Below are 25,364 nucleotides of genomic sequence, written 5' to 3' on the forward strand. Positions count from 1 at the left end.
ACGTCACTTTAAAGTGAAGTAGGCAAGGTGTGAAAAATGACACACTGATGTCAGTGAAACTGCAGCGCCCTGAAAACACTTCCTGTCTTATCTGCTTAAAACATTAGGTGATATTACTTCTTCTTCTTCATTGGCAGACAGCAGGCATCACCTGTCACATTAATATGGATAACACTTATCTTCCTCTATATTCAACACCAACACCTACTGAGTCGTGAACGGTGTACTCATTTTCTGCTTGCAATAAGGTTCATGGACGTTTTCAGTCTGGGCGAAGAGGGAATGTGAGCACCACAAGGACAAAAGAAAACCAACAGATACGGCTAATGACTACAAATATATGTTTAGGTCGATGTTATTTTAGCCTCATGACTGTTTCATCTCAGCAAGCGTGACTTGAAGTGACCTTTACTACTACATTAATTGGTGCCACTTGTGCTGATTGTAATAAGATGGTACCTGACCGGAGTCCATTGCACTGATTGTAATGTCAGTGGAGGTGACTATAGCAGCACTGAAACTGTGTTTTACAGTATCAGCATCAAGTATCCTCATTGTTTCCTTTATCTCAATAGAAAATAGCCCCCGAGGAAAAGCTTGCTTGGAAAACTAAACACGGATATCCATGCCGTCTTTATTTCAATACAAACTGAAGCGGCAGATAATCTTTAAGTAGGTTTATCCTTTAATCTTTAAATCTAATAATAAACAAATGAATAAGGTAAATTGGACAAATTGTCATAATTGAAAAGATTTTGATAGAAATTATATAACGTGTAGTCATTTTACAGGGTGTCATGTGCTTGAATTTAATTCTCAAGATCATTTTTAAGCAAATTTAGACTGATTTTTGGACAAATCATATTTTTCTTATTCAAGCATTGCAGGTTAAGTATAAAAGTAAGTAGTACTGTATACTGGTCCAGTGCAAAGGTAGGTTTTAAGTCAGAAAACAGTCATAAGAGTGAGTTAGGATGATCTACATTTAGCCAAAAGGTAGGTATAAGTATGAAGTAAGAAGACAGTAAAGACCTTTTTACTGTTAGTAAACAGAATGATGTTTTGGGGTGGGCGGGGCTTAGCTGGAGGCAAAACCATTCTCCACAGACATTAGTTAGCGCTAGCTAGCAAGTTCTGTTGACTTGATTTAGATGATGGAGGAAGATAATGTGAGTGGTGCATTCAGAAATCCGAGTGCCAGAGTGCACTCTAGCACAAACTTGACTGTTCGTAAATTCAGAGCGCTGTCGGAATGTACCCTTCAGTTATCGGGAGCACCGCACTCTCAGGTGGCAGAGCGCACTCTCAGCACTCTGTCTTGGGAGACGGAGCAGCAGAGTGCTGAGTGGGGTGAATGTTTGATTGGCTTAACCGTTCGTTAAATCATGTAGAAATATAACGCTCCGTTTCTTCGACCAACAGGGCTCTCATATTAGTGCAGAGTGTCAGACTGAATTTACGAACGCATTATGTCAGGTCACTCACTCTCTGGGACCGCGAGTGTGAGTTAATTAGGTAAGCGCTGACCAACGGGACCAGACTAGCCGACCCGTATGCTCACACTCAGTGGATGGATGATTTGACAGGATTAATGCCTCCCCAATTTCTTATGAGTTGCACATGATAACCCTTAATACACGTTACTCATCCCTACAACAGTAAATACTTTGTCCCTAACCTGCTGCACATGCGAGCATTTTTAATGACTGGCTCCGTCCAGTCCTTTCATGTTATCGCATTTAACCATAGTTTGTTTTTGTTGACAGGCAGTGGCGGCTGGTATGCAATAACCAAATAGCCATGACTCCTTCTATTCTGGCTCCCAATAACACAACAAGACAACATTTTAAGACTCCTATGTAGCTTATATCCTATATCATTGTGGCGTCTGCCTTAAAAGGGTCTACTAGGTTCAGGAGTAGGTTTAAAGATTTGTAACATCAGAAATGTGGACTCACACAGAAGAGTTTGACTCATTTTGACAAAAAGAAATTGAAAGAGGCATAGATTATATAAGATAAAGTGTTTGTGGCAATTAAAGCCTCATAAATTCTAAATTAAGAAATGTTTAATGGGTTTATGGCCTAATATTTATAACACCTAATTCAAGACATTGACCTGCAGACACTTTCCTTAAAAAACAAACTGACTTGACTGAAATGTGTGTGTATGCTGCAGCAAAGCAAATAAAGCCTAAATGCATTAACACCAGTATATCCTTTCACCATTTGGCTAATGCTTTTATCCAGAGTGCTTTACTGGATTGCCCTACAGGGAATGGAACATTACCCTTCCAGTATTAGCACCACACTTTTATCCACTGTGCTGTATCAAGATAAAACCTTTGAAGCAAGGGACATCCTTACTGGCCATAAAGTACAGTGGGAACAGCTGCCCAGTCCTGTTGCTGGGCTGGAATTACTCACTGTATAATAGACCTTTTAATGTGATCCCAGCCTTTAAGTGAGAAGCAACTAATGCTCTGTAGGATTTCACACAGAATGAGTTGGCAGAGTTGTTTGGTACTTTGCACATCTGTGATGGGTTCTTCACACAACCGTAAAGCCTGCTAACGGTTAGCAGCTCAGTGCTGAGGCTTGTAACAAGAAAAAAAATGACACACCTTGTCTCTGGAAGAGCTGGCTGCTGACGATTTCGGTCATGGAGGCAACCTTCTGCTTCTGGAGTTTCTCCGGGGGGATGCAGGAGTAAAAGTCATACAGCAACTCACTGGAGGGAGAAAGCAGTAGGCGGTGGAATAAATAAATAACCAGCAAGATCATTATACGGGAGGAGCAACAGGTTTGTTTTCCTGAAAATGAGCACAATAAATATTCAGTAATAACTTTCCATGGATTATTGCATGCGCTCTGAATTTTAACAAAAAATCTCCTTGCTCTGATTACCATGTAATTGATTCAAAGATCAAAAACACAACAACGCCTCGGTACATCGAGCTTTACATATCTCACCTTTAAGGTCATGAAATATGCAACCGCTAAAAGCAGAGTGCAGCGCAGACATGAGCAAAGCTGTGTATGCTGCCATGAAAACAAATGAGTCAAAGCCTAAACACGCTTTTAATGAAGACACAGGTTTGAGTCATCCTCCGCCCCAAATTAAATTTTAGAATAATTAAACAGGCTGGTTGAAAGGCCTGATGCCACTTAGAAAGATTGAATGCTCAGAGCATGGCAAACCCTCTGTCTCCATGTTTTTTTGTCTGTCCCTTACTTTGTCTCTGTCTCTTTAAATTATGCCACACAGGTTACAGAAGCACTTTCAGTAATGGTACAAAAGAATTAAATGCACCACCTCTGCTCCCAAACACAACAAAAAGGTTTGTGTGACTTTTGGTGTGCATAAGCTGGCGCGAGGACACTCCGGGGCACAGAGGTTCAGAACAGACTTATCAGGCCCACTAATCATCTGAGCTGAATTTAATTAAAACCCAAAATGTCAGCCTATTTCCCACATGGACATACAAAGGACACTTAGAGCAAACAAAGCACAGGCATAGCTCACAGCGTCTGTGCTTGTACTAGTCGGTGGATCACACTACAGGTGAGTTTACAAGGTGCAGGAATGTGACTATACAGAAGCTGAGACAAAGCTTTGATGTCCACCTCTTGCGCAGTGATTGTAATTCACACAGCTTGCTTTTGGAAACTGCCCCAGGCAGTTCTGTTCAGGAATGCAATGGGGACCTTACTTTTAAGCTTAGATGGTTCGGGTAAATTTGTGCTCGTGTGTGTGAAGAAATGCAGAAGACAGACAATAAGGGTGAGTGAATGCGGTCAGAGGAGAGAGGCGGAGAAAATGAATGACACAAAGTGAGAAAATGTGAGCTGATTTTTTTATTTCTGCCTCGTGTCACCTTCCTACCTGTGTACGTGTGTACTTGATTGAGTGTGTCTGCGTGGCAGGTGTTAAAGGTAGCACCTTTGTGACACTGTGTTGACATCAAGCCACTCCAGGGACTGAGCTGGCAGATGTGGATAATCCACAAACCCATAAAAGCACACTCAGGTCAGAGAAAGGTGAGAAGAGAAATTATGAGGATGAGGGTGTTTGAAAAGGAACGTGGCCAGTGAAGAACATCGATTAACATCTTCTTTACAAAAAGAAACAAGGTCATACCAAGACAATGGATCCATGTTCGGGTGCTGTATTGCTAGAGGACAAATAAAGTGCCTTAAATTTCTACTTTAGAAAAAGGTGTTCCAGCTGGTGAGTGTATACACTGAGGTCATTTCATGGGCTAAACTGTATATTGTAAGTTTGATTCAGGGTCAAAGAGAGGTTAAACAAGCCATTCCCAGTCGTTTTGCTCTTCAGGAGACAGAGAATAAACCTGGGAGAAGAGGTTCAAATGGGTTTTGTTTGATGGTTTCACTGAAATTGTCAATTCACTCAGGGGCACATGGAGAAGGCGCAGACAGCGTTTGAGTGTGTGTCCTTGTGTATATGTCAGTTTGATGAGATTTTTATCACCTGATAAAGAAGGTGGGGCTCAACCAGGATGGAATGTGTGGGAGACAGAAGGACGGGGGTCATTGAACAAAGCCAGGAGGAAAACTTCAGCTGAGCTGAAAGCTCCCATATATCCTCTCTGTCAGTGTCCCTGAATGAGACCAAAGATAACGTGCTAGTGTGTGTCGGTGTGCTTAAAGGCAAGCTTACCTGAGGAGTTTGGCATCAAACACTTTCTCAACATCATGCAGGACTGTTGGCAGATACTTCAGAGCAGCAACCTGATGACACACACACACACACACACACACACACACCACAAGAAAACCCTGTTAAAATACTGTCTTGAAATCCTCTGGAAGCTGCTGGTGTATAGAAGGTGACTTTGCCATCATATAGCCTCTGATCACAAGTGTGAGGAAGTATCTGTTTAATGTTTCATGGGGCTACTTGTGTGTCCACCAAACTTTATATGACTCAATCGGTTTGTATGTCTGCCTTGGTGTCAATAGTGAGAATGAGAAAGACATAAAGCAGCAGAATAGAGATGTTGGCTGAATCACATCGAGAGCTCACACTGGAGAAGTCAGAGCGTGTGGAGGAGCAGGAAGATGAGACAGACACTGCGTTTTATTAGTAGTTCCATTTCCCTTCATGAATATACCCTCAGCCCTTCGTATTATGTAATGACATAGATCACACAGAGGCCACCTGGAGAGCAGAGGGAAAGTCAGCAGGGGAGCAGCGGGGGACTTAAACAAAATGTATCCTTGTACACCTCAGCCCAAACTATCATCATCAACCGCCAGCTGTTGGCTCGGTGCTATACTGATTTCTATAAATCATCAGAAATACCTGCAGACTCATTTCAATCAGGCAAAGGAATCTTCTGTAGATAATTGCAATACATTGACACTTGATAATTGGCTGCATAAGCTTCTGATTTAGGACTGTTTGTGATCTGTACTATGATAATCCTAACTGTTACTGCAATGGGTTTATAGTATCTGGTGAAAAAGCAATTTCATAATGCATTTACAGATAATGTTTGAGGTAGGGCTGTCAAAATAACATGTTAATTTAACGCTGATTAATCGTGTTCCGTGGTGTCCTTTGACCCGGTGTATCACTGAAGGCTACTGTGGCTTTGTCACATGATAGAGGCAGATGAGACGACGCTGCTTGGCCCAATGGATGGTACATTTACATTTTTAAAAAATGCCCAGATGGAACTGTTGATGGGAGCACTTTTCTCTGGAATTTCTGCAGTAAGTAATTTTATAATATCAGAGTACTTCAAGCCTGAAATATCACATCAACGCAAAGCATTTAGCAGCGAACCCAGAGGCCTGAGCTGACACAGCCTCCGATGCTAGCTCTAGCAGCCAGCCTCATCAAGCCAAACTCAACCAGGTGTTCAGACACAAACTGAATAAGTCTACCTGTGGCCGACTAACTAACTCCCTTGTAAAATGGATTGCAGTGGACTGCAGACCAGTTTCAGTGGTAGAGGACAGGGGGACAATTAGGTCCAAAATCCAGCAGCTTTGTGATACATCTTAAACAATTAATTTGAATTGGAAACTTTGAAATACTCTCACAGAAAAAAACTGATGTGCAGTTAATTAGATTAATTAATCACAGAGCATGTAACTAATTAGACTCATTCTTTTAATCGCTTGACAGCTGTAGTCTGGAGTAAAGAAATCACACAAGCTGAAAAGTACAAAATCTAAGTAAATATTTACTGGAATTAATTGTAAAATTTTTCAGTAAAATATCAAGCTATCAATTGTCTCTCGAAAATATGTGTTAACTGGTGAACCTATACACATGTATGTCTACCTATATTAACCTATAAGGTATATTAGAAAAAGTGAAACTGAAAAGAATGCCAGGTAGTGGACTTATTTAATTTTTATTTTACAATTTATTCATCTTCTCCTTGTCCTTGTTGCTCCCAACCAGAGTTTTAAGGACATTACTGCCATCAAACCATGGATGTATTTTCTTGCATCAAATACATAACTGCTATACAATGTGGGCGATATACACCTCTGGAGTGACCATCAATGTTGACTTTGCTCCCTCAGGGTTGATCTCAACAAGTTCACTTCAGTTTTTCAAACAAATGGAGCGACACTTATGATGGCGGCAGGAATTCCCCCCCAAGGGCAAGTGCTGAAGAAAAGTCAACGAGGGCATGTTGAAGAACTAATGAAACACAGCCAGGGTCAGACAGGTGAAAGTAAAGGGAAAAAAATGAGAAGAAAGAGTGAAAAAGAGTGAGGATAAAGACGAGAAGAATGTAAAGAGGACTGCTAGGTGGTGAAATATGGTGTGCAGCGTGAGCACGCATGATTACCCTGAGCAGCAGAGTGGTGGTGTAGTCTGTTCTCATCAGGCTGTTGATGGACTCAAAAAGCCTCCTCAGCGACTCCTCAAACTCCGCCTGCTCTTTTCCCTCGTACAACCTGGGAGGGCAGGGAGGAAAATTAATGGAAACGCAACAGGAAAAACAGAAAAAAACAGAGAAAGAGGCAAGCATGCAACAAACGTCAGAAAACATGACGTGATTAGCAAAGGAGATGGAGGGGAGGACCGAGGAGCGAATTGAAAGATGAGAGAAAACAACAGGGGGTAAATAATCAGTGAAGGTGGAGCGTGGAGAGACAGAGTGTCAAAACAAGGTTGTCTGACATGAAGCTCAAGTTGGATGTAAATGTAGACAGAAAGAGCCGTAGTTAAATGTTTCAGTGCAACAGAAATATGGGAAGATTATCAAGGGTTATGCAAAAAACAGTACATTTATTAACTGAAATATAACATAATAAAAATGTTTCAGCTGAACATACAAGGTTGGACGAGGGTTTAGTTCAAAGTATGTCTTGTACTTGCCTCCTGCCTTTGCTCATACCTCCATCACTTGGGCCAGGTGTGACTTCATGACATGATTTTTATATCTAGTTGATCATAACCCAAGGGATCATCGTGCATTATGAACTGGTGTTTTATCTTACACAGAAACCTGTTTTTCTTCTACTGAAGCATGTACTTATGGATGAGGTATTGACTCATCCCTGTTATGCTAAAACTACTTTGTAATCCTTTGTTTTCTGGGAGGATTTAGTAGAATAACACATGATTATAATATATGATAATTTGCTGTACTGTAAGTCACCTCTTTACTTGAAAACCTGCTTTTATTGTGACTTCATATCAAAAACCTACCTTTTCTATCCCCTAGACAGATTTATTCTGGGCTTTTAAGCATTTTATTATTGATAAAACAACCAAGGACTCCACTGGGATGTAAATTATTCCGCAGTAGTTGTTTTTCATCACAGTGTAGAATGATTCCAAGTTGGTAATGATAATGTTTTTGAAGTTATCTTCATCGAGCCAGCACTGGCTTTGTCTGCGCCAACTCAGAGTAATCTGGCAACGAGTGAAATTACACATAGATTCTTGTGTTTTTATGGAAATGAAGCATCAGTTGAATTGGCTGCAGCTTCTCACTTCTTCTTTCAGTATTATGGTAGAAAATGCATTCAGCATGAAGGTGCTTTAGAATTTAACCAGTAGATATGGCTGTAATTTTAGTTTTAAAACATTAAAAAAAGGAACTGCTGTTATCAAAAGAACATGTAAAAGCAACAGCTCTGGCGTTATCACAAAGACATCAACAGACTGTGTTACAGAGATATCTACTGTACTTAGTATGCTGACCAGCTAGCCCTGCTCTGTTCTGTCTTATAATACCAGTTGTACCTCAAGAGGGGGGTCAGAGTCACTGTAGCGTCCAGTCTGCTCTCAGTCCAGCATGAGATGACGAAGAATTCAAGCTGCCCCGAGGGCTTGTCATTCGCATTGAAGGTACAGCCACCAGTTAGAGGCATTGTAGCAAGAAACAACATTCAGTGCCAAAGAAAAAGGTGATAACAAGAGTAAAAATTGGTGTGGCTTTCCACCACTAGAGAGCTCCTGGAGAGTAAAGCTATGAGATATGATGCTGAACTCATAACGTTTCCTTTAGACTGGTAAGAAACATCTAGCGTTGGCTTTTCAGCGACAGGTATCTTTAGTGCAACAAGACACAAACTGTACCAAAAAACATTCCAAATGTCGATATATGGTTTTGATGTGGCTGTTTTCTGGCTACTATGATCTTTCTAAAACAACACAAAGCTATAACATGAATATAGACCAACACCACATGTGAGGATTTTAAGATAGCATTGTTATTTTGACCATCTCTTAAAGTTGCAGCAGTTTGGTGAATTCTTACCCTGCTGTTAGTTATTATTATTATTGGCACAGTCAGGGTTCCCACACATTTTCCAGGACAAAATTTCCATGAAAACTTTTCTATGACTTTTCAAAGACCCATAAAAAAATTCCAGGACTGTTCATGAATAACACAACACAAATAGAACTGTAGTGTGTACTCAAAATGTTATATATTATATGCGGTCTGTGGACACAGCACAGCCAAGCTTCCGGAGTCGGGGAGTGACAGCCAACAATTCGGTTCATTCTTTTTTTTTTTTTTTTTTTTAAAAGAATACTCCGTACCTTGGAAGTACCACGATCTACTTTTAAATGAAACCAAAGTGACAACTGAACACCCTATGGATACCCATGTTAATTGCTCCATTTAAAAAAACTGGCATAGGTATGCAAACATATTAAATCACACAGGATTATTTTTCTTGCCTAAAGCCTAGTTCACATTACACGATTTTCACGTCGCAGAGGATCTTGAGACCCACCTTGGGTCGGAGGTGAGTCGGCAGATAGCCTGCCATGACGAGTCCTCATGTGTGAACAAGCCTACGAGCAAGTCGCCCCCTCGTCTGTGACTGGGACTGGATATCTGGCATGCTAGAAAAGGCGGGATACGTCCCACGTCAGCAAGCAAGAGGATGGAAGAAATGTGAGGAGGACAAGCCGCAGGGTTGCCACTGGCCAGGTCCGCTTATTAGCCGCGACTTTGAGCTTGTTTCTAAAGTGAAGTTGCTTATTTGGGCTTGCTCTCTAAACGTCACCTTTCTTTATATATATATCTGTCTAATAAGTTATTTTAAACGCATGATAGTCGCTTCTTTTGGGCTTGTTTCCATAGCTCTGGTTGCTTGTTTCTCTCCCAAGAGCTGGCAACACTGACAAGCCGGCCGGCAAGCAACAACAACAATGGCGGCGTCCACAAGGTCACAGGGAGCGTGTTATGTTTGGACATAATAGGGTAATAAAGAACATCCATGCCTTTATGATGTGTCGTCTAAAAGTTTGGTGACGTCACCACATTATCTGGGGCTCTGTCGGCGAGGGCTCGGTGGAGAAATCTTGTGGTGTGCACACACAGGTTGTAACGCAGTTGGCGAGACTCTCTCTGACAGAAAAACACGTCGCCATGTATGAACACTCAAAAGATTATGATAGTCTCCACGACGCAAAATCAGGGTGAAAATCGTGTAATGTGAACTAGGCTTAACTTGCCCAGCATTATTAAAACATATCAGATTCAAACTCTATTCAAACACAATCCATACATGGAGGGAGAGACGGAATGCGAGGGGGAAATTACAGAACTATTTGATGGTAAACAAAAATTTGTCACGCATCAACGCAGATGTTACATCAAGAGCTACAGAAAATACATTCGCCGTTATGTTACGTTACATGAAAGGTTATCCATGTAAGATTTCTGTAACAATTAATGTCATTGCAAATAACAAAATGTCATGACTGGGAACCCTGCATATTATATCCTCTTTGCATTACTAATCCTGGCGAGGCAAGACTGGAAATTTGGAAAGCTATACTGGGGTGGGAGGAGGTAAAACGCTGCTCCCTATTTGTTTAGAGCATTTGACCAGGCATTACACATTGCACATTTTACATATGAAGCTGTGAGACCATGACATTGAAAGTGTCACGCACAGAGCTACCCAGTTCCACAGACTGCATAAAATAATGGACGTAGCTACCGTGATGTCACTCATTGGTTTGTGGACTACCGTTTTGAAGCCTTGAGTTTGGCACTTCAGCTGTTTCCATCTTGGTTTTTCTGGGCCAGAAGTGACCATATGTGGACGAGAGGGTGGATATGACTCACAGATTGCAGTGATGCCTCACAGACAGCCTGTCACTCAAATCAGTGATATATAAATTCACCCCCCATACAGTTGTCATGAATGGTGAAATTAGCAATAGAAACCAAAAGCATTTTTGTACCAGACTATGTGTTTAGCTCTGCTGTAAATTTGGGCTGTTTAACATGGGGGTCTATGGTGATTGATTCGCTTCAGGAGCCAGCCTCAAGTGGCCATTAGAGGAACTGCAGTTTTTAGTACTTCCACATTGGCTTCATATTTCAGTCCCTGAGGTTACCGCCTGCCCAGTACTCACTTGTTATTCAATGCACTGTATGCTATCATAGTGATGCAGCAAACCCATGCAGCATTGTGATGACAAGGTAAAATTAAACATTGGTAAGTGCTGACTGCTGTGATTATAACAATCCTCCTCTGACTTAACAAAAAAAAACTGGGTTATCTTTGTTGCTGCTATTCACATCACATAAAAACACCCACACATTCCTCTACCATCCCTTCACTTCAACTTCCTCCACCCCCTAGCAAACTTCTCTCATCCATCTCTCCGCCCCTTTCCTTCTCCCGTCTACTATCTCTGTCTGATTCAGCGGAGCTGTGCAGTTGTTAATTACAAAAGAAGTTATGAGTGCTGGAGGGAAGGATTAGCATGTGGCACACAGCGAATTTAGCATGTGGGGGGAGGGATTAGGCAGTAACACACAGAGGTATTATAACTGGGCTCTTTGCAGAGCACAGTTATGATTACAGACGCATTGTCCTGCTTAATCCACCGGCCCTGTCTGTGCAAGAATGTGTGTGTTTCTGTGTATGTGTTCTGTGTGTGTGTGTGTAGGGAGAGAGATGATGTCTGATGTGTCAGGGTCAGTGTCGGTGTGATAACTGCAGGTTGTGCACTCCTGCCACATAGACACTTCCCTAAATTAGTTATACTCTGTACAGTATAGCATGTTAAAGCCTGAAGGGTATCACTTCATAACCATAGGCTGTTGCTACAACTTATCTACACCACACACACACACACACACACACACACACACACACACACACACACACAGGCCCTAAATACCCTCACATGAGCACAACAACATAAATACGTCATACTAGCTCAGCAAACTAATACTGGAGACAGATGGAGAGGAGAGAGAGACAGATGAAGGACAAGGAATCAACAGGGAAGAGAGAGATGAGTGAGGGACACTGAGGAAAACTGAACAACGGGGCGAACGGGAGAGAAAGTACAGGAGGAGGACGGCTCAGCTGCATGTAGCTGTGGATAAGAGAAGGCAAAGGAAAAAGGAGAACAACAAGGCAAACATGTCCCCTGTGAATTATACAATCCCTGTCTTACCAAATCAGTCACAAATGTCACCTTGTTATGATTTATAATTGCAGTATCCCCACTGGACCAATCAGTGAAAATGTTCAATGCTGCAATAAAGTAGCAGTCCATGAGCCAGTACCCCTAATATTATACTGCGGTGCCAATTTGGAGGGACCATGTCTCATGGTGATTTTTTTAAAGGATTATGTCCCAAGTGTTGGAACATGCATGAAAGAATTCCAGCAATGGAAGCTTTCTATGTGCTATCACTCCTTTCCTTATTCTTCTGTCACTCATTTTGTTCTTGTTTTTCCATTTTACTCATACAGGCGGTATAAAAGAAGTTAAACTACACAAAATAATATGAAGTCATGTATCACTGTAAAGCTCAGACTTAGGGATGTCAACAGTTAAACATTAACTGATTAACTGCAGAGGGTGTTTTTGACCAGCTAAAGTTTAATCTTGCTACTTTTCAGTTTACTACACTGCGCACCACCCAGATCTGGTGGGAGACAGACAGACAGCTAGCTGCGTTAAGATGCAGGAACAGTGTCAACTTTGAGCTGCAAACCTTCTTTCGCATTGTTAACTATTGTATCACTGTTAGCTCTGTTAGCACCGTTACCAGTGTCAGCACAGATGGTGTAACACCTGACATAGTTAACAATGCCAAAGGAGTTTTGTGGCTCAAAATGAAACTGCTTACCCAACTGGAATACCTGGGGGGAGACCAGAGGGTTTGCCTCTACGTAGTCCCAAAGTTGCTATACCAGGACGGCAGTGGCGGCTGCTGGTGTTTCAAACAGGGGAAGCTCACTTTAAGTTTACATCACAAAATTTGGCATATTGTAGCGAGGCAGTAACTTAAAAAAGGAATATTTAATTGAAGCCATTTTTCAACCACACTCATGCCACAGAACCACAGCAAAACACACTTCAAAGATTTTCAGATGGGTTTAAACACCTGAACTGTTCTGTACAAATGGTGACAATGAGCTATATCGCTTATGGAAATAAGGAATTCCGGACGGCACTCTGTCAGAAGACTCCACTCGACGATGCCGCTGTGTATTTCCACTGTCAATCACAAAGGAGTTCAGCCTTTTACACAATTCCTCCAATCATCATGCATACACCGAGTGTCCTCTCCTGCCTACCGCTCCATTAGGTCCCAGGGAAGCTGAGCCTCCCTGGAAGTGACGATTTTGTCACACGTATCCAATGACCATCTCACTTTGCTGCATGAAAAAACCTGCTCAGCGCTGTCTCATAGGAATGCTTGGAGGCTCCGCGTCCACCGTGCTGACAGAAGAATGTATGACGGGGAGGTCACTCTGAAAACTGGTGATAAACAGCTGACGTTTGAACATCATAGTCATGATGTGAAACGCCTCCTAGTGCACATTTAATGCCATGTAAATTCTTATTTTAATGTAAATTCAATAGTGCATATTTGACCATTTCTTCTATGAAATTTTAGGGGAAGTTCAGCCTCCCTTGTTGTCTCAGAGCAATCGCCCCTGCAGGACAGTGTTACCAGTACTCATCACAAATGAGCAACCCAGCTAACTGACATTAGCTCCCATCTGTTCTGAGTGATGCACAGTGAAGAGTGGCCAAGGCTAATGGAGGGCCTGAGGGAGAGCAGTGGGAGCTATGTTTCCAAGTTACTGCAGCTAGCTGCCTATCTGTCTGCAGAACCAATAAAAAAAGGCAAGACATTTACTACTCAAAACATTAAAATTACACCACATGTAAATGAATAGCATTTTTAAATGTGGCATTAAAGCTCAGTGAATCATACAATACTGGACTAAAAGGAAAAGCCTCTTTTATATCACGTCATTTTGCTTTTTTTTCTTAGAAATTAATCGCTTAGTTACCAGTTAATGGGTGTCGGGCTATCAAAAGCAAAATTAACCTGAAATGACAGCCCTCCTTGGACTTTAATCTATCTACAATTCACATTTTAATAATGCTGAGGACAGCAGAATTTGACCTCCACTTCTCCTGCCTCTGCAAAAGTCCTTTTAACTAACTTCATTTTGAGCTGATGTGGGTATGGATAGTTCTACCATGAAGAGCACAGAATAGCTTTAAAATAATGTGTTCTACATGTGTTCTATCTACAACATCACCATTTCTTATCAGAATAAACTTGACTGATCGAGTGATGAGGCCTCTAGTCAGGAGCAATGGGTTATGAAGGTTGTTGCATTTAACAAAGTACCCAGAGGTTTCTTGCAGGTTTGTTCAAATTTGAAAAGCAGATATTTAGCATCATGGGCTTGAGCGAGCTAATAACTGGTGCAGTGACCAACAAGGCTGCGATGCATCAGTACAGTACAATAAAAACGACATTGCTCCTCTGAGACTGATCACTGAAACTTTAATGAATGCAAGGGCGGTGCAATGAGTCACACAGTTACCTTGAGTATTGTTAAATTGTATTAGTGTTTAAGAGTTTATTCGAGCAGACAACTGAACAAACGTTGTGGACCCCTCAGGGCAATCAGTAAAGCTCTGGCAAAGATGGAATTCATTAAAATATTGTTCGGTCGGTAAAGTTTGAAATATCTGTACCTGATGGATGGAACAAATGCCTCACTGTGATTGCAGTTATCTGTGTGATGAATGCTATGTTACTATAAACTGTTTCCCATTATTTTAAGATACGCTTTTATTATTATCGTTACCAGAGATTACGTCTTCTTTCGCAAGATAACAAATTTAGAAATCCTAGATACTGTGATGACAAGAAAAGATTACATAATCATATTATGAGATCTCACAGGAAACAGAAGTGATCTCATAATATTTAGATCTATATCACAATAATGAGAAAAGATCATTTTAGATAACATCCTTTTTTTTGACTTACATAATGAATGCAATGTGCTCTCATAGGAAAATGTGTGGGGGAAAAATTAAGAAAAGGAATGAAGTAAAGAGAGGTGAGATTTAAAGAAGAAAGAAGGGATGGAGGGAAAGAGGACGACAGTCGAGAAATATAGAACATAGCAGGTGCTCCGGGGAAGGAAAAAGAAACAGATACAACTGATGAACTAGACTACAGGGAAGTAATGTGGAAGCTTTAGGGCGTGAAGGACGGGAAGAAGGTGAAGGAAAGAGCAAAATCTGGTGCAGCAGCATGCCTTACATATTTTTGAAGCAAACATCACATGCTCCTAATAGACTTTGCATGAACACGAAGCTGATTTGACAAGGTAATAAATCTTCAGCGCCGCCTCTTTAACTATTAATGACTGCTAGTCTTGATGGTGATGATGATGGAGCCTTACAGATGCAACTACAGCACCAGCGGCTGCCTTGAATACCTCATTCTTTGCTGGCACGGCCAGGCCTTATAGGAGGAGATATTTTGCAAAAACTTTAGATGCAGAGCAAGTTGGAGTCATCGGCTGGGGGATGACAGATAGAGGAGGAGAGAAAGAGAGACGGAGTGGGAGATTTATCAGTTCAGAGATACCCAGGGGAGTCTGGTGACTGGAGCTCAGTCAGTCCAGGAGCAGCGGAGATATAATGGGGTGCACATGCACAAAGACTAACACTCAGACATACTTAGATGTATGTTTTGTACACACACACATGCCCACACACATACACACTCTCACTCACCCACTGGGGAACCCACACTAATGCATCCACACAGATCCGCACACGCTGAATAAACAAACACATCCACCACATCGATAAACAAACACACCATTTTCGAACAAACAAAGTCCGTGATGCCCTCTAGAAGATTAAAAAGACAGACCTCATTGACCGGTGGACTTCAAAAGACAAACACATACACACACACAGACGTACAGACACCACTGAAACTCAGCTATACAACCACTATACATTGCTTCTAACGAGGGGTCAAACGATCCATCTTCTTAACAAGCATCTCACTCGGCTAACTTCTTGCTATAGCAACATTGGCTGCTCTGTTTCAAAAGCATTTGGCTGAAAAAACATGCATGCAGGCTGAAATATAACCCAGCTGTTGTGTTGGGAGACGCGGTAACTTAAATCAGCTGTGAGTAAGACAGCTGAGTGTACTAAATGGACATATGATAATGTCTTATATCAATCGCAGACCCCTGAATTAAATCAAATCAAAATCATTTTGTGGCAGACTTTGTGATGTTGGCAAATATCGTACCGTTGTCCAAAGAATCAATATCGTATTGTGACAAAACTTGGGATATACACCCTGACTTTTGACAGAGGCACACAACTCATAACAATTCACACATAAACCTTGCAATCTTATGTGAACAAGCACTCAATTATGCACACGATTGTGATTTATATACTAAACATCTACACACACACACACACACACACACACACACACACTCAGGTACTCAAGTCACCCATAGGCAAGGCACATAATACTTGCTGTGGATCATGGATCTGATCTGTCAGCATCAATTTTTGTGCTGCAGTTATAAATGGTGTTTACACTTATCGTACGGTGCAGCTCTCGGCTCAGCACAGTGGGTGTCATAAGTCTCTCCTCCAGGAACTTTGTTCGTCTGGTGTTCTGTCGTCTGCCCGTTCAGCAGCACTGCCCTGTCATTAGCTCTCATTCGGACGCTGCACTTCATCATCAATGCTTATTAGCAACGTTAGTGCTGTAATCAGCAGCCTTTTCTCACAGAGCTGTCAAAAACGATTACTCCTGCTTTGTCACTGGGCTGTGTGTGTGAGATCAAGAATCTGTATTTGCATTATTGTGAGTCCAAAAAGTAATTAGTTGTCATTATCATAATGATCAGTGCACAAACACTCACTGGGAGTAGAGCATGCGTGAGCGAACGATGAACTTGAAGATGTACTCAAGGGCTTTGAGGGTTCGAAGGATGGGCTCACACTGTTCTCCCCGGCTGGACACATCCAGATACCTCTTCAACACCGACATCAGCTTTCTGGGGAGAATGATATAATACAAAGATGAGAAAGAGCAGGTAGAGAGGAAGAATAGGAAACATAATCAGGACAGAGGAAAAAAAGGAAGGAAAAAATCAAAATCATTCAGTCAGGATTGTCATTCCTTTTCTGACAATCCACAGGTTGGAAATTTAATCACCAACTCCATTTCTCACTTCCATAGAGCAGAAAGACAGAGTGCAACAGAGTGAGGGTGAGAGAACGAGAGAGAGGAAGACTGGCAGCGAGGTGGAGGTGGAAAAATGGCAAAATGGCAAAATAGTATTTCACACCTCAACAGATGTACCTTTCACACAGCTCACAGACATTTCTATTTGCCCTCAGATGCATGGTGAAAAAAAAAAATCATCCTCCAACACATGCACACCCCACAGGCGTCTTTAGACACACATAAATATTCCACTGTGTCAAAGCAGTTGGAGTGAGGTGTGGGTGGCGATAGTTCAGTCTAAGTTTAAGACCTATCAGCAGTTCTCTGCCCAATCTCCCACTGCATCATCTCAACGGCACGCACCACTAGCATATTCATGACACTTAAAACAATACTGTAGGACTTAAGAGGGTTGAGACTTTTGGCTTTGTGATAGCTCTATTTCCATGAAAGGGCAACAGGGGATCACCCACTAACTGGTTTAAAACTACCCAATCCTCTTAAACAATAAAAGTCCCCTTAAAAAATGAACTCTAATCTGGCCTCACTGCCATCAGGGTGGCCTTGAAAATATTACCAGCGTTATTACCATTCAGTCTCCCCTGGTTTTGTTTTGGTGCATGGCTTAAAGGCAAGCACGGGAGGATTTATTCTTTTTTAAGAGCAAGAGATAGGGAGTTTAAAATGTAGTGAGAGGGAGTTAGAGAGTTTTACATAACAGCCTCTGGGCTGACAGGCGTTAAGCTGCAGTGACCCTCTTTAAGAGGGTGAACACCAACACACTGGCAGGGGGAGGGATGGAGTGATGGTGGAGAGACAGATGAGTAGATGAAATGACGAACAGACAGGAAGAGAGAAAAGCAGTTAAAAGAGGAGGAGAGTTTCAGGGACAATTGGGCAAAGAAAGCCAAAGAGGAGGAGAAGCATTTGGGGGAAACCAAGAAAAGATTCAAGGGGGAAGAGAGCAGCAAGAGTCAGAATTGCTTTTAATTTCCTAACTGGAGCTTTGGCAGTGCAAACAAATGCTGTCTCTAGTGCCCACTGAATCAATTGAAGTGAATTAACAGCGAGTAAGAAGCAGAGTGAAGTGTTTGGGGTGCATGCCTGAGTGCTTTAGCTCCTACTCCACAGAGAGGCAGGGTTAAAACTCTAATCCTGTTCAGTCAAGTGCTCAAGAGGCCAGCACACACACTGACCTCCAGTGGCAGCTGGGTACAATGCAGTACTCAGTCGCTGAACATTAGATCTTCAGGTGACAATTTACCACAATAGGTTTAACACTTGTGTAACCCTGGCATGAAATATGGCATACTTGACAGGATTATGTCTGTGACACGGATGGGGACAACCCACATTAATGCTATGTAAGCGTTGCTGGTGTGGTGCTTTAAGCTGCTCTGTCCAACTAGGACACCTTCTAGGAACCACACAACAGTCTGTTTTTTTGGGCTTGATGACAGCACATCATTGAGATTATCTAATCAGATTTAAGAGATTTCATAATTCCCAAGAGGTGGGAGAACTGCCTCAGGAAAGATCATCTAATCTCACTGAAATGCAAACAAGAAAACTGCTGATACTGTGCTTACATTTTCACACAAAATCAGTATTATATTTGTTTTTGTATGTTTGTTTTTTTACATGAAGTCTAACACTGTCATTACAAATCCTAAAGGTCATAGCTAAATTAAATAGTCAGCTGGAATTTTATGGCGCCCATGGTAAAATGATTTAAACCTAATATAGCCAGTTGCGCTCGGTGGGTTTAATTGATAATAAAGTCTCCTGTGGCAGATTCAAAAGGAGATGACTTCGCTTTCTGAAGGCATTAACAAGGTTGTTGCATGAGCATACTGATTTGCAACTCAACTTTTTGCTCTCTGGAGTACTTATTAATTATTTACGTAACTCTTACCGTGTTTTACTTTCATGCACATTATATATTGCTTGTCTGCAATGTTTTGCTTTGTTGCGTCTTTTTCAGTCAGACCGCTGAAGGTATGAATTTAAGGTACCTATCTTTGTCTCGTTCACATTTGTGCACCGTGAATTATGTCCATTAAAAGTGCTTGCTCAGACTGAGGCGCCTGTGGCTCAGAGATAGAGTGGGTCATTCACTAATCTGAAGATTGGTGGTTTGACCCAGGCTCCTCTAGTCTGCATGTTGACGTATTCTTGGGCAAGATACTGAACCCCAAATTGCTCCTGATGGCTGTTCTATTGGTGTGTGTGAGTGTGTGTGAATACTTACTGAGTAGCAGGTGGGGACATGTATGGTAGCCTCAGCCAGTGTGTGAATGTGTGTGAATGGGTAAATGTGACGTTGTGTAAAAGCACTTTGAGTGGTCAGAAGACTGGAAAGGCTCTATACAAGTGCAGTCTGTTTACCATTGTTCTAATAAGTGTCTGACAACATTATGTTAAGGATCCCTACAGAGATAAAAACCTTTTTGTTAAAGATTAAGATCCTTTTTGGTTAACTCGAAACAGCTTTGAACTCGCCATCGCCAAACCCACCAAACTCCTTTTAAACAAACAGTAATTTTATCATAATTAAACACATGTTATTTGAAGTCGGCAGACATAAAATAAAACTCACAAAAAAAACATTTCGCCTCATCTTTCCAGTGTTCCAACAATAAACAACTCTTGTTTGGTTAAAATAAACCCTCAATTCACCAAGTTAGATGCGAAGATAGGCTGCCCCAATACACTTTAAAATTACTGTTTTTTTACATGGAGCCTGGTTGGTTTGGCTGTTTCTGTTTAAACAAAAAAGACTATCTTTGTGGGGATCCTTTCCATAATGTTGTCAGACACTAAGAATAATAATCTGAGCCTGTCAGTGATAAAAAAAACAAGCACTTTTAGAGGTCATAAATTGACGGTGCACAAATGCCCCAACTGGTTACATTGCGGCCTGTTTCACCTCTGTCTCTCCCAATACTGGACCACTTTGAAAACTTGTTGTCTCTATTAGTCACTTAGATACAAGAAAATGGGGAAATATGGTCCAGGTAAAAAAATTTAAAAAAAAGTTGGCTTATAAGTGTGAAAAATGGTGTAAAATCTTGTATGTCATATTCATTCAAATCTGGTGCAAAACATACATGTAGATGAGATCAGTGCCTCCTGTCATTCAGGGAGCGTGTACAAAATGTAACAGAATGAGATGAGAGGAAGTGGGAGGAAGTGACCTACTTGTAGGCCAGCGTAGCGCTGAAATGCTGCTTGATGTAGGCCTCCAACACTGTGTTGAAGTGCTGGAACTTTCTGTCAGCGATTAGACCTATGATGTATATCTGGCAGACAGGAGGGGGAAGCAGAGAGACAGAGAGAGGGTTACATGTTTACACTGCAGGAGACATTTACTGGGCAGATAAAAAGTTATGTACAATCATCTGATAGACATGTTTATTTGGAAAAAGATGGATGAGTAGATGCAAAGATGTCAGACTGGATACACAAAGAGACAGCCTGTCACCAAATCGGCTGCATCTGTTGACAAACTGCACACACAGACTTAGACACACAACATTACCGGAGGATAAACACACACACCACACACTCACCAAGGCGTCAAACACGAGGATGTCGTAGTCGTCAGTTTGGGAGTGTTCCATCATGATGTTGAACAAGGCATCCAGAGTGTCCTGCAGGAACTACACACACACAGACAATGGAGAGGCCCGTTGAGAGCGCACATATGCCGGTCTGCACACTTATGCAAGGACACACTCGTATTCACACCACTGACCTTGACCACCTCCTCTCCATCAATGATTTTGAGTTTTTCCAGGTTTTCTTTGAGGAGCTCAGGTCGAGTCCTCCACTTGAGCAGCCCCAGCAGGCCCACTGGAGAGGAGAGACACACAGCACACTTTCTGCTCAGCTGTCTTACAACCAGCTGTCTGACTTAAGAGTGGATCAAAGCTATTGCAATGGAAATGTATTGGTTGAAAAAATGTCATTCTCTATATTGTATTGTATAATTTTTCACTTTCTGTCCTTGAACATTTGACAGCGTGTGTCTCCTTCTGTGTTACATGTCTCCTTGACTGTGGTGCAGAATACATATAAGCTGTTACTCTGAATTTACCTTTCAGTGACTTGGCACTTTTTAATATAATGCAAAAGAAGATAAGGAGTTTGAGTTAATGAGCTGATACACTGCATTGAAATTAGAGCTGAAACAATAAGTCAGTTTATCGTTTACGCGACAGAAAATAAATTGGCAACAATGTCATAATCAGCGGTTTACTGCCTTTCTCTGTTTCCTATTAATGTAAGATAACTGAGTAAATCTCACACTTTGGGGTTTTGTATTTATAGTATATTATTATACATCTATATGGATGGATAGATAGATTACACTGGAGAAAAATTTAAACACAACAATTTTGTTTTCACTCCCGAGGCACACCTGTGTAGTGCTCATGCCTTTTAATCAGCATCTCGATATGCCACACCTGTCAGGTGGATGGATTATCTTGGAACAGGAGAGGTGGTCATACATGGATTTTAACAAAATTTTACCCAAAATCTGAGAGAAATGTATCTATTGAGTGCATAACATATACAAATAAAAGTGGTTACTGTGTACTAAACAACTGGTTGAATCAAGTAAAAAAAGAGCAATAGATGAATCTATGATGAAAGGAATTGTTAGCTGCAGCCCTACTAACAATACTACACTCGGGTCTGTGTTTTCCAAATTCATCTCTGACTGATCAGCAACACCAAAGCAGCAATTTGTCAAGTGATGATTTGTCATGTGGACAGTCCCTGTTCCTCTTTTTTAGTGAGACTTTAAGCTGAACATTCAAATCCACAGTTGCTGTCATTAATTCTGCTACAGTTTGACATGGGGCAGATTTCCATGTCTCTGTAGGACTGCCCGCTTGAAGCTCACCGCTTTTCCTGTCCAATAATTTCTGACTCACCAAGCCAAGCCGCACATCTGGTGGGTGGCCCCAAACAACACTGTGTGCATACATGCCTGGAAGTCTGTGTCTGTGTCTGTGTGTGTGTGTGTGTGTGTGTGTGTGTGTGTGTGTGTGTGGTACAGGTGATTAATACTGCAGGATAATGTTCATTATAGTGATGGACTGGCTTCCTCAGTAGCAGCTGTTGCACTGCACCTGTGCCTGATGCACCTCACTGTCTGGAATGTGCGTGCACACATGCATTTGTGGATTTAGGTGTGCGCTTCTGTGTGTGTGCGTGTATTTGTGTGTGGTTATGTGGCTGCCTGCCAGAGAGTGCAGGACAAAATGACGACACTCCTCACTAATCGAACCCATGTACAGTTCCCCCTATCCTGTGCTTACTATCCCATGACCATTACAAAGACACACACACTTGTAGTTCCGGCACCATTAACCTAATTAACATGCTGTTGACTCTCAGTTAATTGGCTGGACGTCTACTTCACCCTAACCCTCACCTCACCCTTTAGCTACTGTCATCTTGATTCAACTTTTAGCCCTAAACCTGAAAATAACATTTAGCGTAATGAGGTCAGGGAGGGTTGCAGGTTACCTGTCATTTACTACTAGTTTTATGAGTTTTCTCACAAGAAATCTGAATTCCCAGCCATTTAGCCCAAGACAAGATGGCAAGCACACTAGACCAGTAGTGTTTTAGGACTTAAAGATATAATATGTAACTGCTCTGTATTAAAACAGTTCGAACCCAGAGAAACCTGAAAGTTTAATCAAGGATTCAGTTTGTGTCATTTGGTCACCGTCGCCTGTCAGTGGTGTCATATCCCCTTTGCACATGTGTCAGCATAGTTGTCTGCCAGAAGCTGTGATAAACTGACTTACTATCCAGTTTAAGCCACAGTTTTTAACTATATGTTTTAACTTGATGAAGGATTTTAGTCATGAGACGTTCACATCTAAAGTTATCAGAGAAACAAGCTGAGCAAAGGTAAGCAGCAGCTCAGTTTCAGCCCCTGGTGAACCAAACGTGAAACTGCTTTATTTAGTGTTTTTACTGCTTTAAATCACAGGGTATGCTGGTTTTGAAGAGGAGGAGACATTTGAGGATAATACGGCTCCTGGTAAAAACCTCCTGAACGTCTGGATATTAAGTTATTAGAGAAAATAGGTGAGCACACATTAGCAGCAGCCAGTCTAACAGCCCCTTCACGACAAGCCAAACAGTTACTTATAAATTGAAACTACTTTATTCAGTGTTTTCAACTGTCTTAATCGCCTGGTCTGGTTCTTTTGGATAGGAAGAGACCTCTGCTGTAAATTCCTGAACCTCCTGAACAATACATGCTGAAGGAATCTTTACCAGGAGAAACTGACTGCAATGATGGCATTGCTCCATCTTTTGTTTATGTTTTGATTGAGAGACCCCTAGTGGCATAAAACTACACATTGTATATTGAAAGAGACCTTCCAAGCAGTGGATTTGTCCTCTACCACTTTCACAGTCAACAGATGATTCATTGTCTTGGCCTGGCCTTATTACTCTGTTGAAAGAAGATGTTAATTAATATTTTTGACATGTCAGGTTTAATTTCAAACACCCTCCTCCTAATAATTTCTACCCTAACCTTTCTTCAACCTGAGGGTGCGTGTGTATTTTTTGAATGAAAATGTTTTGCCCTGCCAAGTCTGCAGAATGGCTTAATGTCAACACAATGTCACAAAGGGGCGATCTGAACATTGCATCACCTGCCCCACACACACACACACACACACACACACACACACACACACACAAACAAAGACACACATGCACCTACCGTTCTGGGTGAGCTTGGTGGAGCAGACCAGGGTGGAGATGCAGAAGCTGTCTCTAGAGCTGACTGACAGACCTCCACTTCCTGACACGTTGCTGGAGCTGCGGCTCAGGCCTGTCCCCTTGTGGAGGTCACCCTGCTGGTTGCGGGATGAGGGCAGCGACAGGTAGGAGTTCACATCTTCCATGCGCTTGCTGTCACCCTGAGAGGACAATGTGGGGGAGTCATGTCTAACCCAGTAATGTTGACACACCAGCAATGCTACAACTTGTTAATGATGGCACAGATGTTTGGTGGCTGTCCCAGCAGCATTGAGAGATGAATCATATTTCCCGTGCTTAGTCAAAATGTCTTGATGTAAATACGGGAGTAGAAGTCACTGGGGTTTGTTACACTTGCAGTGATTTATCAGGCCAGTCCTGAAGGAAAAACAATGACTGAAGCCACCAATTCCACAGCAGTAATCCCTTGTGATCACTTTGCCTCATCTACCTCGACCTAACTCAACTTCAGTTTGTGAACTCATAGCTTTGGAAACACTGGGGCCAGGACAGGTTAGAAAAATAAAAACTTGGTGGCAGCTGAAAACTTAGAGTGACCACAATGGAAAGAAGAGAAAGAGAAAGACAGATCATGTTAGAATATTGATTTTCTATATTATTTGCTTGTTTAATGATGTGATCGTACTTGCATTTTCGCCACACATCAATCTACCATCTTCAGGTCACTGATTAATTTGGGCTTCAAACCTCAACTCTGCCCTCTTTAATGCCAAACCAATAAGTAATAATGAGTGAGTGGGTGGAAAAGCAGGGAGTAAGAGATTGAAGCCATGAGTGGCACAGAGATCGAGAGGAATGCAGGGATAACGAGAGATAATCGAGAAAGAGGGCACGTAGGGACCATCCATTTGGTCTTTGAGTGAATCACGAGTAATTAATCTTCATTGCGTTTGGCATTTAATCAATAGGGGGATTCAATCTTAGCTTTGGCTCATTTGGCAGGAAATCTATTTGGGTTTCACTCAACCTGGGCGGCCATAATCTCCCGTCCAGACTCACTATATGTTTAGGTGTGCCTTGATGATGGCTGCAACTGAGCACAACTGTTACAGCATGCACAGTATATGTCAGACCGACAGTTAATCTGACCTTTTATGCCATGTTTTAGACAAATAACCTAAAAGGCTTCAGTGATTTGTAAAGTCTACCACTCATTTTTCACTACTATATCCAAATAAAGCCCTCCATAATTATGTGAGGAATGGCATTGAGCTTTGGCACAGTCAGAATAATCTTCTGCATTCTTTCAGGTCTGATCATGAATGATGTGTCAAAAGAATTCTGCAAACCAGTCGTGTTATAAAAGCTGTAGCTGGTATCTTTAAGATAAATAGCTTCTTGTCATATTTGCTGAAACTGTCACTACATCCATACAGTAATACATGAGACAGAATGTGAACAAATTATGCTCCTCTGCCTCCTCGTGGTGCTTTTAATGGCATTTGCAAAAATCCACCGCACTGAATGAAAACAACCAATCAGAGCCGAGGAGTCTCTAACGAAGCTGTCA

The 25,364-nt window shown here is 41.7% G+C and overlaps 1 protein-coding gene across 1 annotated transcript in view; it reads right to left on the reverse strand.

Annotated features, from left to right (window-relative positions):
• Positions 1–25,364, reverse strand: part of dock2 (dedicator of cytokinesis 2) — a 149,706-nt gene that overhangs the window by 105,361 nt on the left and 18,981 nt on the right. Inside the window, exons 17-24 of the mRNA XM_033633098.2 lie at positions 23,796–23,994; positions 20,790–20,887; positions 20,605–20,694; positions 20,234–20,334; positions 16,725–16,859; positions 6,839–6,947; positions 4,684–4,754; positions 2,624–2,730 (exon numbers count right to left, since the gene is read on the reverse strand). Of these exons, the coding sequence (XP_033488989.1) occupies positions 2,624–2,730; positions 4,684–4,754; positions 6,839–6,947; positions 16,725–16,859; positions 20,234–20,334; positions 20,605–20,694; positions 20,790–20,887; positions 23,796–23,994 (910 nt within the window). The remainder of the gene's footprint in view (positions 1–2,623; positions 2,731–4,683; positions 4,755–6,838; positions 6,948–16,724; positions 16,860–20,233; positions 20,335–20,604; positions 20,695–20,789; positions 20,888–23,795; positions 23,995–25,364) is intronic.

This window comes from Epinephelus lanceolatus, chromosome 7 (assembly GCF_041903045.1).
Source record: "Epinephelus lanceolatus isolate andai-2023 chromosome 7, ASM4190304v1, whole genome shotgun sequence".
In the NCBI taxonomy this organism is placed as follows: domain Eukaryota; kingdom Metazoa; phylum Chordata; class Actinopteri; order Perciformes; family Serranidae; genus Epinephelus; species Epinephelus lanceolatus.